Genomic DNA, 18,609 nt, shown 5'->3' on the forward strand with positions numbered 1-18,609 from the left:
GCTGGTTCAATCTTTCCTGATAGGTATAACCTATTGGTTCTGTTATCATTCTAGTAAATATTTTTTGCACCTTCTCCAGTGCCTATATATCCTTTTTATAATAATATATAGGCACTGGAGAATTGAACACCAGTGCTTTGTTTGCATTTTTTCTGGCCTTATTAACCTGTGTCGCTACTTTTATTGATTTGTGTATCTGTACCCCCAGATCCCTCTGCTCCTCTACCCCATTTAGACACTTACTTTCTGAGGAGTATGTGGCCTTATTCTTACCAAAATGTACTACAGGAAACTTTCGTTTAACCAGAGGTTAAAAGTCCGGAAAGCTCTATCTACCGACAAAATTCAGGAGCCGTTTTCTATAAGTTTTTTTATTTCTCGTTGCTTTTTTTTTCCCCCAGTCAGGCTCTGCAAGGTCTGTAGCTAAGCAACAGCTTCAGCTAGAGACGCTTGCAGCTGCAGCTGACTGTTTTGAAGCTGTTGCTAAGCAACAGGGTTTGTTGATTCACACGGAGCTGAAAAGCTCTGTTTCAACATTAGCGCTGGTTTATACGGCAGTTTTGATCCAACGGCACCAGCTCGGTCCCGTCCGAGCCGGATACCAGAAAGTTTCCTGTACTTCACACTTACCTATATTGAAGTTCATTTGCCAATTGCACACTCATTCTGCAAATTTATTAATGTCTTCCTGTATTTTGTTGCAGTCCTCTGTATTAACTGCACCCCCAATTTGGTGTCATCCACAAATTTTGAAATTGGAGTTCCAATTCCTGAGTCCACATCGTTATGTAAATGGTGAACAACAGCAGTCCCAGCACCGATCCTTGAGGAACACGACTTTCCACCTTTTGACAGTCTGGTTTAGTTTAGTAAAAACTTTATATTTGATTGGTGGTTGGGGGGTGGGAGATGTAGACACCACTGCATAACAAGGAAATACCAGACGGCAAAGAGTTGGCATTCAACACCTTATTCATGTTTCGTTAGGATCGGGTATTTAACTTGTCTGGATCTGAATGCATTTTAAATGTCGTTTTCTACAGGAACACGATGAGCCTATCTTGAAACACTTGCAGGATGTCCGAGTGAAGTTCTCGGAGCCCAGTGAGCCTATGGTGAGTATTGTGTGTAAATGCTAGTATGAGATGGAAAGCTAAAGGATTTGGGATATTAAAACTAATTTCTAAGCAGGAAAAATCTACTAATGCTGGGAATCTGAAATAAGCTGAAAATGCAGAGCAGACCAGTCAGTAAGTCGAGATGTTTTATGTGTGTGTCCCCTCATTAGAACTGAAGACTAAAAGATAAGCAGGCATTTAGTAAAGTTTGAAAAATTGGGAGAAGGGATTAACAGAGACAGCAATCACAGAGGGAGTAAATGGGTGAAAAATTATCTGCCAACTTCTAGATGTAAAAGATCATCCATTAATATAACAGACCCATGAAGGACAAAACGATGTGCAAACAATGGAGGGTGAAAAGTCATGAAAGCGGCCAGCAAAGAAAGGTGAGAAAATAGGGAAACTAGAGGGGGGAGGGAACACCGGATCTGAAATTTTAACAGAAAATGCTTTGAATCGCCAGTCTGAGAAAATTCTATCCCGACTATTTGTGGGATGCTATATCAAATCAGAATTTCTTCCAGAAAAAAATGCAGTCAATATATAGCAAGACCTGTCCACCTTTCTGGATAGAAGAACATAAGAATTAGGAGCAGGAGTCGGCCATACGGTTCTTCGCGCCTGCTCCGCCATTCAATAAGATCATGCCTGATCTTCGATCTGAACTCCACTTTCCCGGCCAATGCCCATATCTCTTGATTCCCATAGAGTACAAAAACCTGTCTCTCTCAGCCTTGAATATACTCACGATTCAGCTTCCACAGCCCTCTAGGGCAGAGAATTCCAAAGATTCACAACCCTCTGAGTGAAGAAATTTCTCCTCATCTCCGTCTTAAATGGCTGACCCCTTATCCTGAGACTATGGCCCCTAGTTCTAGACTCTCCAGCCAGGGGAAACAGCCTCTCAGCATCTACCCAATCAAGCCCTCTAAGAACCTTATGTTTCAATGAGATCACCCCTCATTCTTCTAAACCCCAGAGAGTATAGGCTCAATCTCGCCTCATAGGACCACCCTCTCATCCCAGGGATCAATCTAGTGAACCTTCATTGCACTGCCTCTAAGGTATGTATGTCCTTTCTCGGATAAGGATACCAAAACTGTACACAGTACTCCAGGTATGGTTTCATCAAATCCCTGTACAATTGTAGTAAGACTCCCTTACTCTTGTACTGCAATCCCCTTGCAATAAAGGTCAACATGCCATTTGCCTTCCTAATTACTTGCCGTACCTGCATTCTAACTTTGTGTACGAGGACACCTAAATCTCTGAATACCAACATTTACTAGCTTCTCGCCATTTAAAAAAATATTCTGTTTTCTATTCTTCATACTAAAGTGAATAACCTCACATTTTCCCACATTATACTCCATCTGCCATCTTCTTGCCCACTCACTTAACCTGTCTATATCCCTTTGCAGGCTCTTTGTATCCTCCTCGCAGCTTACTTTCCCACCTAGCTTTGTACCATCAGCAAACTTGGATACATTGCACTTAGTCCCTTCATCTAAGTCATTAATATAGATTGTAAATAACTGAGGCCCAAGCACTGATCCTTGCGGCACCCCACAAGTTACAGCCTGCCAACCTGAAAATGACCGGTTTATCCCTACTCTGTTTTCTGTCCATTAACCAATCCTCTATCCATCCATGCTAATATATTAACCCCAACCCCATGAGCCCTTATCTTGTGTAGCAACCTTTTATGTGGCACCATATCGAATGCCTTTTGAAAATCCAAATATACTACATCCACTGGTTCTCCTTTATCTACCCTGCTAGTTACATTCTTGTTTTAACAAATTTATTAGAATTTTTTTTATGATTTCCCTTTCATAAAACCATGTTGACTCTGCCTAATCTTATGATTTTCTAAGTGCCATGTTACCACGTCCTTAATAATGGATTCCAGCATTTTCCCGATGACTGTCAGGTTAACTGGCCTGTAGTTCCCTGTGTTTTCTCTCCCTCCTTTCTTGAATAGCGGGGTTACATTTGCTACCTTCCAATCCACTGGTACCGTTCTAGAATCTAGGGAATTTTGGAAGCTCACAACCAGTGCATCCACTATCTCTGCTGCCACCTCTTTTAGATCTCTAAGTATGCCATCAGGTCATGGGGATTTGTCAGCTTTTAGTTCCATTAGTTTCTCAAGTACTTTTTCTGTACTGATATTAATTACATTAAGTTCCCCGCTCTTATTAGCCCCTTGGTTCCCCACTATTTTTTGGTATGCTTTTTGTGTCTTCTACTGTGAAGACAGATGCCAAATATTTCTTTAACGTCTCTGCCGTATCCTTATTCCCCATTATAATTTCTCCTGTCTCAGCCTCTAAGGGACCAACGCTTACTTTTGCTACTCTCTTCCTTTTTACATGTAGTTTACACTCATTCTGTTTTCTCCTTTTTTATCAATTTTGTGGCCACCCTTTGTGTCTAAAGCTCTCCCAATCCTCAGGCTTACTACTAGTCTTCGCAACATTATGAGCCTCTTTTAATTTAATGCTATCCTTAACTTCTTTAGTTAGCCACGGATGGATCACTTTTCCTGTGGAGTTTTTATTTCTCAATGGAATACGTATTGAAAATTTTGAAATATTTCTTTAAATGTTTGCCGCTGCTTATCTACTGTCATACCTTTTAATCTAATTTCCCAATCTACCTTAGCTAACTTGCCCCACATACCAATGTAATTGATATTTGCAATCAATAGGTGCAAGAATTCCTTATTGAATACAGTTTTGATTGCTGTAAAATTAGTGGCTTTGCAGGCCCTGCAGACAGAGCACAGAAGAGCAACAAGACTGATCCCTGGTGTTGAAAGTGTTATGAAAAGAGACTTGATAAGTTGGGGATCTTTGGCCTCAAGCAGAAACCTCTGGTTTGGGATCTGACATGTATAAGATGCATAGTAGGATAGAGAAATGAATGGCAAACAGTAATTTCTGATCAGTCAGGGAGCAGGACAGGAGGGTTTTGATGGGTATATTTGGGATGAACATTGGGAAATATTTCTTTGCACAGAGGGTAATCAGTAGCTGGGGTGAATTCCCAGGAGGGGTGGCTGAGGCCTGGCCACTACTTTCATTTAAGAAAAGTAATGGGGTTATATTCTGGGGAATGAGGTAAAATGGGCTTAGGATCATCTTTACCTAAATCTAACTTAAATGCAATTTTTAATCAAAGGATAGAAAATTTGAGATGGTTCATTAAAAGGTAGAATCCTTGCTTTGCGGTGGACCACAGGCAACAAAGACAAGGGTGCTGTTAATGGAAGTATATCAGACTTAGAAAGTTACAGCAACTAGATTTTAATTGATATGTCAGTTGGAGACAGATGTTTCATAATATTGCTGGAAGAATACAATACACGGAGTAGGGTTATTCAAAGTATACCATTGTCTCATGTAGGACAGCTTCATCAGGTCCATGGTCTGCACTGTTCTGGATTATACTTAATCCAGGAGCAAGAACGGGTTTTCTCTGCAGCCTGCCAACCAGATACAGGTCTTTGATTCTTTTTTTAATTTGCCATAATCCTGTGGAAGATCTGCAGTTTTCTTGCTAAGGATCTCGCTGCACAGTTAATGTGTATAACTGAAACACAAGAAATATAAAAACCATGCTGTGTAGGTTATGAATCTGCACGCTCTTCAGCATTGCATGGAGCACATGTTGTCCTAGCCTGCCGAAATCGAGCAGGAGCCAGAGGGGAGATGAGAATTTTGTTTTACACAGCAGGATGTTATTATCTGGAATGCACTGCCTGCAAGGTTGGTGGAACTAGATTAAACAGTGACTATCAAAAAGAAATTGGATATATATTTGAAAAGGAAAAATTTGCTGGGCTATGAAGAAAAGAGCAGGGGAGTGGTACGAATTGGATAGCTCTATCAAAAAGCCGGTATAGGCAAGCTGGGCCGAATAGCTGCCTCCTGTGCTGTATGATTCTACAGGCATTAACACGGAGTTTACTGGCGAGGTGCCAATTGGACCGAGCTGGTTTTTATGATTCCAACACTAATCGCTATTCTAGTCATCTTCATCCTTGTTTAATCTGCATGCCTTAGTCTCTGTGCTTTACAGTAGGCCAGGTATGAGTTCCCAAAACATGGATGTGTGCAGCAGAAGTTAGTTTGCAACTCTTAGAGTAGAAATGGGTGAACAGCCTCAAGATCCAATTTTATTGAGTTGGTCTTTGCGGAAGATGATATACTAATTGTTTGCCCGTTGTATAGTTCTGTCTACAGTTGGCTGGTCTGTGGTGCAACAAATACTTAAAATACACAAGTACAGGTGTCTCGGACCCTAAAACTGTAATTATGGGCTGGATTTTACCAGGCCTGGGGAGGCAGGGTTGGAAGCGGGACTGCCGGGAAAATGGCAGAATTTGTGGGCGGGTGCCCAACCCGCCTCCATGCCATCTTGCCAGGAGGCGGGCCGCCGTCCCGCGCCGGGTCCCGTCTCCTTGGAGGTGGGAAGGGATTACAGCCACTTAACTGCCAGTTAACAGGCAAAAAATAGGATTATCCCCTTTTTGCCTCGTGTGGGCTTCCTGAAGGCTCCGAAACCCGCCAGGGTCACCGAGGCGAGTAGCGGGGGTTGGAGGGGTCCGAAAGTGCGCTGTGAAGTTAAGTGATGGGTGCAAGTGTGGAGAAGTGAGTGTCTGAGGTAAGTGCAAAGTGTTAGAAAAAGTGTACTTACCTTTGTTTCTTCCTGCAGGCGTCAATCCTTGGGTATGTGGAGAGTCTCGCACCTCCGCGGTAGAGATGACAGATGGCTGTTGCATTCTCCATTTCTACAGAGAATTCCACTGTTTGACAGCTTCACAGAGTTGTCAAACGATGACCATTCATCTGTCAAAAAAAATTTGACAGATGAAACGTCATACGTTGACGTTCTCTGCAACTGGCTTGCCCTTAATTGGTCTACTAAGCCTGCTGGGCGGGCTTAACAAGGTCAATCAAGGGAAAATAGCGTGGGTTGGCCAGAAGTTGATGGAGGTGGGACTTAAACCTGACAAGTGGGAGTCCCGCCTCCAAAAGCTCCCCATTGGCAAAATCACCCCCTATGTTTTGGGGTTCTCAGTTTCTAGCAGTGTAATGTGGCTGGTGTATTTTAAATAGATCTTTTAACACCATCCTGCTGCACTATATATTGAGTAATTGCAACAATACAACAGTTGCTAAATGAGCCACCACATAATGATGCACTAGGGTCTAGTCAGATGCAGCGCATGGTTAATGTAGGCAGGGGTAAAAAAAAAAGTGGAATACTTCGATCATTAGCCTGTGTAACTTCGATAGCTGACACTTGGTTGCATTGTTCATAACCTGTTGCTCATTATCTTCTTGCATCAAGTTTTATTCCAATGCTACATAAACCCCATTCAGATGAAAGGCAGTTGGGATTCATTGTAACCTGACCTTCTCCAGAGCTGGGAACATTGATATGGGTTCTCATGTTGATTCATAAAATTTGAGAACATGGATGGGGAAGACCGGGGGCATCAAGCAGGGTTATTAAAGGAAAAATTCAGCTCTGCTCTTTCTCTTTTCCTTTGTCTATGTGCCCTGCTGTTCCTTTCCCTCTTTGCTGTCCCCATGCTTGCTCTGCCTCTGCGCACTCCACTCGCTGTCCCTCTGCAACTGGCTTTGGATCTCGGCGTACCTCTCAATCTCCATCTCTGGCATTGCTCTTTGCACCCACCTTTCGCGCTCTGTGCACACTTCTTGTTCACTTTCTCCAGCTCCCTGCTTTGCGCGCGCACCTCCCTCGTTCTTGTCCAACTGCTTGCTTTCTTTCGTCTGTGGATGCCGGTTGCTCGCTTTCTCTCTGCATTGCCTGTTTATGCCCCTCCCTGCATGCCACTTTTCTGTCTATGCCATCTGCTCTTGTCCTCACTCTCTGCTGCACTCCGTTCGCTCCCATTTTAGGTCTAGCACAATTCTGCTCTCTCCTGCACTCCAAGTCATTCCCACCCAGCTCCCTGTACATTTGCTTTATTTCTCTGCCTTCCTTTGTGAATATGCTTTGCTGTCTGTGCCTGTTCCCCTTCTCTGTATAGGTCACTTTTTCTTCCCTCTCTTCTCTCCAACCACCTCTTTTTCCCCCCCCATATCTTTGTGTTTACTCTCGCTCCCTGCTAAAATCCAAGGGAGGTTTTTTAATATCTGATCTCTAGGTGGCACTATAGTCCATTTTGTTGAATGGTTCAGTGTGCATTCCACAGTTAAAGTAAATTGATGTGGGAGGAACATTTTATACGGTAAGAGGAAATGTGGGCGACACAGTTTCAGATTAGGAAGAAAGCTTCTCTGCCCACAGATTTGAGGCCGAGAATGAAAAGCCTCGAGCTTAATTATCAGCCAGCTATGAGAAATTTCTATTTAATTAATGGAGTAACTTATCTTGGTGAAGGGAGATATGCATCATCTCACCATATGACCAACACATCCTTTCCTTCAACTTAAAAACAGCTTGCGTGTATTCAAGCTTTAAGCATTGGGGGGTGGGGGTGCTGTGGATGATGGAAAGAATCATGAAAAATTATCTCGATTATTCTGATTTTAATAACTGTTTTCTCCCACAGAGTTTTACATTAGAGTTTCACTTTGAACCAAATGATTACTTCACAAACTCTGTATTAACCAAAGCCTACAAGATGAAGTCAGAACCAGACGAGACCGATCCTTTCTCCTTTGAGGGTCCAGAGATTGTTGACTTTGTAGGGTAAGTAAAAAGTCATTGCCCCGACATTTTATTGTTAGTCATTGAATTTTGGCATTGGCCAGCAAGTTACAGGTATCATGGTTTTGACATGAAATACAGTCCATGCAGTGGAACAGTAACATCTGCTCCCTGTGCAGGTTGCAGATGTGCGCCTCGAGTTCCTGTAGTTCAGAGACCAGGATAGCAAGATCCAACCAACCTCAATTTTGTTCTTGCCTATTTGATTCCATCGATGGTTCAACGGCATCCTTCTTGGAGGCTAATTGCCCATTTAATTGACATTTTTCCTCCTCCTCCTGTTATGTTTTATGCTCTTTACCATCTGAATCAAAGTATTTATATAAACAATTGAAAAATATTAAAATGAAAATAGCACAGAAATAGAATTAGTGTAGATAGCTCTGATATGGAGCCAGTACTGCTGCTAAATGACATTGCCACCCTGAAATTTCTTTTAACCAAGTGTGCCCCTCCAAGTAGTGTAAACTTAAGTTTCTCTGTCTAGGCACTGTTCGTAACCTGTTACTTGTGTCTTGTCTTGCATCGGGTTCCATTCCAGTGCTACATTAATCCCAGCAGTATTATGGGTTGGATGCTAGTTCAGCCTCTGACCTCTTCAGAGTTGGGAACATGATTCTGCCACTGAGTTGAAACTCTACTCTCCAGTTCCTACTTGTCTGGATGTTTGTGGTACCTAGGAGCTCAGGAGGCTCACATTTTTTAAATAATTTCAATTTTTAGCCATAGATACATTTCAAACATAACAGTTCTTGTTCGCAGACATTGTGATAAGAGGAAAAAAAGCATGTCATCATCCCAGCATCTGTTGGAGAAGGCAAGGGATAAAACCAGATCATTTAATCAGTCCAAGTTAGAGAATTAGTCTGAGCCATTTCACAGAACAAAAACTGGGACCACATAAGGGAACTTCAGGTGCTGCACTTGTTGAGCATACCTGGCCAACTACAGGAAACTTTGTGCTATCCGGCACCCACGGGACCGAGCTACTGCCGTTGCCTCAAAACTTCCGGATAGACCAGCGTCAATGTTATCAGATAGGAGCTTTTCATCTCCGTATCTGACAACAAAGACTGTTGCTTAGCAACAGCTTGTCAGCACTCGGCCCGTGGCTTGGAAGCGTCTCTGAAGCTGTTGCTAAGATACAGAGACGCTTTCTAGAGCCTGCCGTATCTGACCACAAACACTTGCTCAGCAACAGCTTGTAAACACTCGGCCTAGTAGCTTGGAAGCGTCTCTGAAGCTGTTGCTAAGCTACAAAGACGCTTTCCAGAGCCTGCCTGTGAAAAGAATGCTAGGAGAAGGAAAAAAACCGAACCAAAGCGGCTGCTGATTTCTGCCGTTAGATCGAAGTTGCCGGACATTCAACCTCCGGATAGCACAAAGTTTCCTGTACACTGTTTTCCAAAGCGTGCAGGAGAAGATTTTATACAGAACTGGTCTTGGGATGTTTCATTTCTAGCTATGGATTGCCACATTTTGTACTTTACTGAAGTCACTTGTCTAACTGATATTTGTAACCCAAGACTGAATATTTGTGCAATGTTCCATAATATAAAGACTACACTTGATTTATTTCATGTACCCTATTTATGCTATACAGTAGTGATCATGTAGACATAAAGATTAAATCTGGTTTGCCAAAAAACCCATTTAGATTTAGCGTGCATGTTTTCCATCAGTTGTACTGATCAATTTATGCTGCTTTCACATGTTAAAAGAATGAGTAACGGTTAAATTCAAATTTAACGAGTGTCTGGTCCCCAGTGCTGGTCAGATGCTAAACGATGCTGCTGTCAGACACTTTGAACAGCTGAACAATGCTAGAGCAGGCATCAATTTTCGGGTTAATAGGTATACTTTTAGCAATAACTTTTAACATATCTTTCATTGGTCTTTATTCATTCTAGGGATGGTTGTATATGTTGGTTTTGCTTGGGAAAAGTCTGGCTTTGGGAGGGTGGAAAGATGGAATGTACAAATTATAGAAATATAAACAAACCTATCTGAGGAGTTTGCGAATTAGACTCAATAATTCAAGTATCATATGTTTTACAGGCAAATAATTCTACTGTAGCTTAGAATGAAGCTAATTATTGCCCTTTTTATCAGGTGCACTATTGACTGGAAGAAAGGAAAGAATATAACCGTGAAAACTATTAAAAAGAAACAGAAGCACAAGGGTCGAGGGACTGTCCGAACCATCACCAAACAAGTACCCAATGATTCTTTCTTCAACTTCTTTAATCCAGTCAAAGGTGAGGAAAGATTTTTTTTAAATAGATGATCTGAAAGGCAAAGTACCAAAATCCAAAAATTGAGCAAAATTATTTCACGAAACTCTGGTTCCTTTTGATGCTAGATAAACCAGAAATAGTCCCTGCACGGCGCAGGTCCACCTGTTAAATTTGGTATTTTTACCAGTGTATTTCTCAAATTTGTTGCAAACTATGGTTTCTATAGGCCTCTCAAACAGAAACCTGTATCTCTATGCTTTATTATTTGTAGGTTAGCATAGCCCAAGTCTGTTAACTGCTGATGTGTGACTGGAGAATGAGATGCCCACCACATTCTCCCATCTCAGAAGTTGGAAAATTCACAGCACTAGATTACTGAATACAGGTTAAGATCACTGTCAGATTTTATTTACAATGTAAATATGTACGAGAGCTTAAAAAATCAGCAAGGTACTAATACAGTGCAACAATAACCAGACTTGCACTGCATATAAACTTGATTAATTGTTTAAAACAAATTACCTTGAAATTCTTAGTGCCTCTTAGCAAGTTCTTGAAAGCGTTGTTTCAGATGGAATATTATTACAGAAGATAAATTCTTTTTGGTATGGAGAATAGAAAACTGAAGGGGATGCGAGGGTCTCTAAATTATATGGGATCTTTTCCTTTGTTGAAGCACAACTGTTGAGGTTGACATCACCTGACAGCTTTAATTGATTGAAATCACCTTCAAGGCAGCAATGCTGTCTTGTGACTGTGGTGTGAACCCTGAAGTGCACTTTACCATGTGTATTATGGCTTGATACTCGTGCAAAAACTGCAAGCTTACCCCAGCAGTTAATTCAGGATAGCTGGAGCACTACGGAGGCTGGTAAACTACATACACTAATACTTTTAAACCTGTCCACTAGCCATCAAAACATATTTTTATCAGTTGTCTGCTTCCCTGCAGGCTTTCATTTCGTAACTTCGTGAAGAGAGAGTAACCTGTTTTATAAACATAATTATTTTAAAAAGAAAAACAGAAATTACTGATTAGGGTTGCAAAATTCCAGGAATTTTTAAGAGGAAACTTTCCATGGGAATTTATGGGAATTTTGAGTTTTTTTGCACACTGATGGTTTATGTCTCTGACCCTTAAATTATCTTTGTCATCAAAATAGACATACTGTTCCATACAAATAAAAACAGGCTTTCAAAACTTTAATTAGGTTATAATTTTGAACTTTATTGAACCCCCACAAAAAAACCATCTAAAATAAAATAAAAAGAGCGTCAGCTTATTTAGCCTGTAATTTGTCCTTATTTTGTCCCTTTGAGTCTTCTACTCATCACTGCTCCTCCTGATTCTCCGATTCTGGTTCTGACGTGTCCATTTCCTCCTCTGTGTCACTGTCTAGCTGTGTGGTGGACACTTCTGTATCTGGCTCAATAAGTTGTGGGTTTGTCCGGATAGCCACCAGTTTCTCCACTCTCTTGTTAGTCAGCCTGTTGCACACCTTTGTATGCGTATTCCCAAAAAGTGACCAGTTTCGTTCAGAGGCCACTGATAAAGGTGGGATTTGCAGTATCACTGATGCAATGGGCAACAGGGCCTAAGATGCACAAAGTCCCTTCCACCAGGTATGTGCAGTGATATGCTTGCATGATTCCCATAACCCGTCCCCATTCCAAAGACCTTGCTTGGTAGAGAACTTTGCAAGACTTCCCAGAACTTTGCCCACGTCCAGATTGAGGTGGTGTGAGAGGGTAGAAATCTCACTGTAAGCGCTGTTGATGTGTTCTCCAGAAAGAATTGGTCTCCCAACATGCTTTGGGTCCAGCATGTATGCTGCAGCATGAATCGGCTTGACACAAAATTCTTGATGCGCCTGTATGAATTGAACAATTGAGCAGCAGGGATGTGGGTAGGGCAATGCTGATTTGTTCTTTTTAAATTGGCAAAAAGCCTGAACATCTGACAAGACAGCGTCATCTCCTTCAATCTGAGCAATTGCAGATGCTACTGGTGAGAGTAGTTTAAGGCTGCTAACCACTCTGTCCCAAAACACATCATCCAGCAGTATTTTCTTGATGGTGGTTTCCATATCCCCAGACTGGGATATTGCCATTTCTTGCAGCGACTCCTTACCCTCCAGAAGGCTGTTGTACATTATGACAGCGGCACCCCATCTAGTGTTGCTGGGCAGCTTCAGTGTGGTGTTCTTGTTCTTTGTCGTTTGCTTGGAGTTGTAGGTTGCTGCAACTACCGGTTTTCCCCTGACATACTTAACAATTTGTTTGGCTCTCTTGTACAGTGCTTCCATGGTTCTCAAACCCATGATGTCCTTGAGCAGGTTGAGCCCATGAGCTGCGCACCCAATAGACGTAATATGAGGGTAGGCCTCCTCCACTTGAGCCCAAGCAGCCTTCATATTCGCAGCATTGTCAGTAACTACTGCAAAGACCTTTTGTGATCCAAGATCGTTGATGACCGCTTTCAGCTCCTCAGCAATGTATGTGCCTGTGTGTCTGTTGTCCTTTGTGTCTGTGCTCTTGAACACTGGGAGAGGAGTGGAGACGATGTAGTTTATGATGCCCTCCCCTCGTACATTTGACCACCCATCTGAAATAACTGAAACACAGTCTGCCATGTTTTATCGTTTATTTGAGCTTTCCTTGGACTCTGTTATACTCAGCCTCCAGCAAATAAGTAGACAAAGCATGTCTGGTGGGAGGACAGTATACAGGGCGAATAACATTGAAAAATCTCTTCCAGTACATATTGGCTGTGAGCATGAGGGGGTGAGCCTGTCGCATATACAGCTCAAGCAAGGCACTCATCTGCATTCTTCTGGCTATGGTTATCCATTGTATCAAAGAACCTTCCAAGTGGGCCAGGAGTTGCTGATGATAAGGAGCCTGATGCTGAATGTGAACCATCATCTTCTTGAATGGAAGAAGAGGAACTCTGGGCTGACTGCTGTGAGCTTTGAGTGAAGTTGTTACATTTGGATAATGATACGCTTATCAATTACTCCATAAAAGGCGATGAATTAGGAAAGTAATGAAAAGGTTTTTATTAACTAAAGAACAGAGCATGCCTCGTGGACGACTGGTTCCAAGAAGGAAGTGGGTTGCCGGGCAGCCACCTTTATACCAGGTCACGTAGGCGGAGCCAGCTGAGGCATGCATTGGTACACAGTGAGTAGCAAGAGGTAACAATGTGCAATAACGATAACAGTAGTGAACAACAATGAAAACAATAACAGTGGTTTACCACATTCACCCCTTGTTTAAAATTGAGTCCGGCGGGGTGAAGTGTACTAAAAGTTCGTGTAGGTAAGTCGATCAGGAGGCCTTGTATGCCGTCCTGATCGTCGTAGCAGCGGCGGCGGTGCTGCAGTATCCAACGTCGAGTCTGGTGTCTTGAGTGGTCGACGAAGGGTCCTGGGGCTCCGGCATGCCGTCTACAGGGGTTGGGTTGGGAGAAGTGGTGGATAATAACGGTGGTGATTCAGGGGCGCCCGAGGGTGCGAGGCCTCGTATGGAGACCGTGTCCTCCCGCCCATCTGGGTATGCCACGTAGGCATACTGGGGGTTGGCGTGTAGGAGGTTCACCCTCTCGACCAGGGGGTCCGTTTTATGGGGCCTCACGTGCCTCCGCAGTAGGACGGGCCCAGGAGAAGTCCGCCATGTCGGTAGCGAGGTTCCCGATGTGGACTTCCTGGGGAAAACGAACATTTGCTCATGAGGGGTGGCAGTACAAAGCAGTGACCGGATGGAGTGGAGCGCCGCAGGGAGGGCCTCCTGCCAGCGAGAGGTCGGAAGGCCCTTAGATTTTAAGGCCTTCCAAACCGTCGCGTTCTCTCTTTCCACCTGGCCGTTCCCCCGGGGGTTGTAGCTGGTGGTCCTGCTCGTAGCAATACCTCTCGTGAGCAGGTACTGACGAAGTTCGTCGCTCATGAAAGATGAGCCCCGGTCGCTATGTATATAGCTGGGGAACCCAAACAAGGCGAAGAGGTCATTCAGACATTTGATGACCGTGGTACTGGTCATGTCTGGGCAAGGGATGGGAAACGGGAGTACTCATCAACAATGTTGAGGAAGTACACGTTGCGGTCAGAGGAAGGGAGGGGCCCCTTAAAGTCGATGCTCAAGCGCTCGAAGGGGCGAGTGGCCTTGATCAGGCTTGCTCTGTCTGGCCTATAAAAATGCGGTTTGCATTCGGCACAGATTTGGCAGTTCCTGGTCATAGTTTTGACCTCGATGGAGTAGGGCAGGTTGCGGGACTTAATGAAGTGGCAGAATCTGGTGACCCCGGGGTGACAGAGGTCATTGTGGAGGGTCCGCAGTCTATCAACTTGCGCGTTGGCGCATGTACCTCGTGATAGAGCATCTGGGGGCTCATTGAGTTTCCCGGGCCGGTACAAGATATCGTAATTGTAGGTGGAAAGTTCAATTCTCCACCTCAAGATCTTGTCGTTCTTGATTTTGCCCCTCTGCTTATTATTGAACATAAAAGCAACTGAACACTGGTCAGTGAGAAGGGTAAATCGTTTTCCGGCCAGGTAATGCCTCCAGTGTCGCACCGCTTCCACAATAGCCTGGGCCTCCTTTTCGACAGAGGAGTGTCGAATCTCGGGGCCCTGGAGGGTCCTTGAGAAAAAGGCCACGGGTCTCCCCGCCTGGTTAAGGGTTGCAGCTAGGGCGAAGTCGGATGCATCGCTCTCCACTTGGAAAGGTGTAAAAAGTCACACAACACCAGGTTATAGTCCAACAGCTTTATTTGAAATCACAAGCTTTCGGAGCGCTGCTCCTTCTTCAGGTGAAGTGGAGAAATGCATAAAGACACAGCTTATATACTTGGAAAGGGATGGACTCATCCACTGTGTGCATTGTGGCCTTCGCAATATCACTCTTGATAAGAGTGAAGGCAGCACCCACCTCTGATGTCAGGGGGAAGGAGGTGGACTTGATGAGGGGTCTGGCTTTGTCTGCATAGTTGGGCACCCACTGAGCATAGTAAGAGAAAAACCCCAGGCATCTCTTCAGTGCTTTTAGGCAGTGGGGGAGGGGGAGCTCCATAAGGGGGCGCATTCGGTCGGGCCCGATGACTCCGTTCTCCACTACGCAGCCGAGGATGGCAAGGCGCGTGGTGTGAAACATACATTTCTCTTTATTGTGTGTTAGATTCAGCCGCTGGGCCGTACGGAGGAATTTCGCTAGATTAACGTCATGGTCCTGCTGGTCGTGGCCGCAGATGGTGACGTTATCCAGATAGGGAAAGGTGGCCTGCAGCGCGTCCTGGTCAACCATCCGGTCCATCTCCCTTTGGAAGACCGAAACCCCGTTGGTGACGCCGAAGGGGACCCTAAGGAAGTGGTAGAGGCGGCCGTTTGCCTCGAAGGCAGTATACTGGCGGTCCTCATGGCGGATAGGGAGTTGGTGGTATGCTGACTTAAGGTCAATGGTGGAGAATACCCTGTATTGCGCAATCTGATTGACCATATCAGATATGCGGGGAAGGGGGTATGCGTCCAGCTGGGTGTACCGGTTTATGGTTTGGCTGTAGTTGATGACCAGGCGGCGTTTATCGGCGGTCTTAACGACTACAACCTGGGCTCGCCATGGGCTGGTGCTCCCTTCGATAATGCCCTCCTTCAGGAGTCGCTCCACCTCAGCGCTAATAAAAGCTCTGTCTCCGGCGCTGTACCGCCTGCTCTTGGTAGCGATGGGTTTACAGTCGCGGGTGAGGTTAGCGAACAAGGGAGGGGGGGGGGACTTTGAGTGTGGAAAGGCTGCAAGTGGTGCGCGGCGGGCGATTTAAAAGCTGTTGGTTGCAGACTGTGAGTGGGGGAAGGGGTCCACCGTATGCCAATGTGACACTTTTGAGGTGGCACTGAAAATCCAACCGTGGCACTGAAAATCCAACCCTAGCAGAACGGCAGCGCAAAGACGGGGCAGGACAAGAAGTTTAAAATTTTTATATTCAGTGCCCCTAACCGAAAGGGTCACCACACAGTAGCCGCCGACGTCCGTTGAATGGGACTTGGACACCATAGAAATCCGATGGCGCGTTGGCAGGACCGTGAGGGAGTGGCTACGCACCGTGTCGGGGTGAATAAAACTCCCCGTGCTCCCGCTGTCAAACAGGCAAGTAGTGGCGCGGCCGTTTACCGTAATGTCCATCATGGACCTGGACAGATGATGAGGGAGGGCTTGATCCAGCGTAACGGAGGCCAGTGTATGGCTAAGTGAGCTGATCTGGTCGTCCGACGAGACGGTGGTCGAGTCCGGAGACAAATTGGCGGTTGAGTGCGGCGGGCAAAATGGCGGCGGCCATGATTCCAATCCCCACGCGGCCGGAGGTGCACAAAATGGCGGAGAAGATGGCTGCCCCCACGGTTCACACGCGGCGCTGCTGGCGTTCGCGGGTTTCCCTCTGCAGGCGTTGGCGTAATGGCCTTTCTTCCCGCAGCCAGAGCAGGTAGCGGTCTTCGCCGGGCAGCGCGCTCTGGGGTGTTTTAACTGGCCACAGAAATAGCATTTTTGGGCCTGGTTACGGGACATTGTTGCAGTAGTTGGTACCGGGGACGGCGGTCCCGGTTGCTTTCAGGACATCGCTGCAGTAGTTGCTACCGGGGGCGGCGGTCCCATGTCCCAAGGTCGCGATGACCATGGCGCGGCCCCGTTACGTGCGTATGCTTCGAGGTTTCGGTGGGCCGCATCTAGTGAGAGCGCGAGGGCTACGGCCGTCTTCAGGTCGAGCTCCTTGCTTTCGCGCAGTCTCTGCCGGGAGTAGTCGGACTGGAGGCCCTTAACGAAGGCATCACAGGTAAGTCCCTCCGCGTGCGCTGCAGCCGTCACCGCCTTACAGTCGCAGTCCCTGCAGAGCGTCTAACGCCCGTAAAAATGCCTCTACCGATTCCCCCGGTTGCTGCCTGCGGGATCCCAGGAGGTGTCTGGCGTAAATCGTATTCACTGGGCGCGTGTATTGCCCTTTTAGCAGGTCGAGAGCCGCCGTGTACGTAGTAGCGTCCCGGATGAGTGTATATACTAGAGGGCTCACCTGGGCGGTCAGGACTTTTAATTTGTTCTCCTCCGATGTCACGGCGGAGGCTTCTAGGAAGGATTCAAAGCCGCTCAGCCAGTGTTCGAAATTGGTAGATGAACCCGCCGCTTGGGGGTCGAGGTCCAGGCATGCTGGTCTGAGGGCTCGCAGCAACGCCTGCTGTTGTTGCTGCTCAGTTCCGGGCATTTTACTTTTAGTTGATAAAATTGATACGCTTATCAATTACTCCATAAAAGGCGATGAATTAGGAAAGTAATGAAAAGGTTTTTATTAACTAAAGAACAGAGCATGCCTCTCGTGGACGACTGGTTCCAAGAAGGAAGTGGGTTGCCGGGCAGTCACCTTTATACCAGGTCATGTAGGCGGAGCCAGCTGAGGCATGCATTGGTACACAGTGAGTAGCAAGAGGTAACAATGTGCCATAACGATAACAGTAGTGAACAACAATGAAAACAATAACAGTGGTTTACCACCGATAAATGCTGCTGCATCTTTGTGGCATTCTTTACATATGGTTTTGTACAGTGTTTGCACATGTACACAGTCTTTCCATCTTTAATGCCTGGGGTAAAATGCTTCCACACATCCGACGGTAAACGTGGCATTGTTCTATGCAGAGAAATAAAGGGCATTCATCTCTGTGTCGAACTGCGGTCGATCAGCACGATTGCAACAGGATGAGTACATTTTTCCTGATACTCCATGTGATGGAAGCATGACCTGTGCACGCACGATGTTACATCACCAATAGAGGGAGCTAATCGCTCATCCAACCAATCAGGACACATTTGTTCACAGTCACACACAAAACTTGTAATTATTAAAACAAGCCAAGTAAGAAGATAAACATATATTGATTAAGAAATTCCTTAATAATTAAGATTCCATCTCTGTTAGTAATTTTAAGAGGACCTGTGGGGGGGAAAAAATGAAAAATTCAACAACAAAAAAATATGCTAGCATGTGCTTTTTTGGGCAAAATTCCCAAGCTAAACTTCCCGTGGAAAATTTCCGGAAATTTACCGGAAACTTTCCACCCCTTCGCAACCCTATTACTGATTCCGTCACAGTATCTGTAAACAGAGGTGAAGATCAAAATGAAGTTCTCATCAGATGTTGGATTTTGAATCATAGAATGGTTACAGCACACAAGGAGGCCATTTGGCTCATCGAGCCTGTGCCGGCTCTCTACAAGAGCACTTCAGCTAGTCCCACTATCTTGCCCTTTCCCTGTAGCCCTGCAATTTTTTTTCCTTCAGGTACTTATCCAATTCCCTTTTGAAAGCTACGATTAAGTCTGCCTCTACCACCCTTTCAGGCAGTGCATTCCAGATGTTAACCACTCGCTGCGTTAAAAACGTTTTTCCTCATGTCGCCTTTGGTTCTTCTTCCAATCACCTTAAATCTGTGCCCCCTGGTTCTCGACCCTACCGCCAATGGGAACAGT

At 45.2% G+C, this 18,609-nt stretch overlaps 1 protein-coding gene and 2 non-coding genes across 15 annotated transcripts in view; all 3 read left to right on the top strand.

The window, feature by feature from the left end:
• nap1l4b (nucleosome assembly protein 1-like 4b) overlaps positions 1–18,609 on the top strand; it is a 116,238-nt gene that overhangs the window by 57,498 nt on the left and 40,131 nt on the right. For all 13 annotated transcript variants that reach the window (XR_015080971.1, XR_015080972.1, XM_086007678.1 and 10 more), the window contains 3 exons: positions 1,044–1,115; positions 7,714–7,853; positions 9,984–10,129. Coding sequence is in view for 11 of the 13 variants with exons in the window: in XM_086007678.1 (XP_085863804.1) it covers positions 1,044–1,115; positions 7,714–7,853; positions 9,984–10,129 (358 nt within the window). In the remaining 2 variants the exon portion in view is untranslated. The remainder of the gene's footprint in view (positions 1–1,043; positions 1,116–7,713; positions 7,854–9,983; positions 10,130–18,609) is intronic.
• On the top strand, positions 6,439–6,570 carry LOC147106653 (small nucleolar RNA SNORA35). Its single transcript, XR_015081279.1, has one exon. It is a non-coding gene; the product is annotated as a small nucleolar RNA SNORA35 (small nucleolar RNA).
• Positions 8,357–8,487, top strand: LOC147106654 (small nucleolar RNA SNORA54). Its single transcript, XR_015081278.1, has one exon. It is a non-coding gene; the product is annotated as a small nucleolar RNA SNORA54 (small nucleolar RNA).

This window comes from Somniosus microcephalus, chromosome 15 (assembly GCF_052327205.1).
Source record: "Somniosus microcephalus isolate GS21.2 chromosome 15, FLI_Smic_1.0, whole genome shotgun sequence".
Classification (NCBI taxonomy): domain Eukaryota; kingdom Metazoa; phylum Chordata; class Chondrichthyes; order Squaliformes; family Somniosidae; genus Somniosus; species Somniosus microcephalus.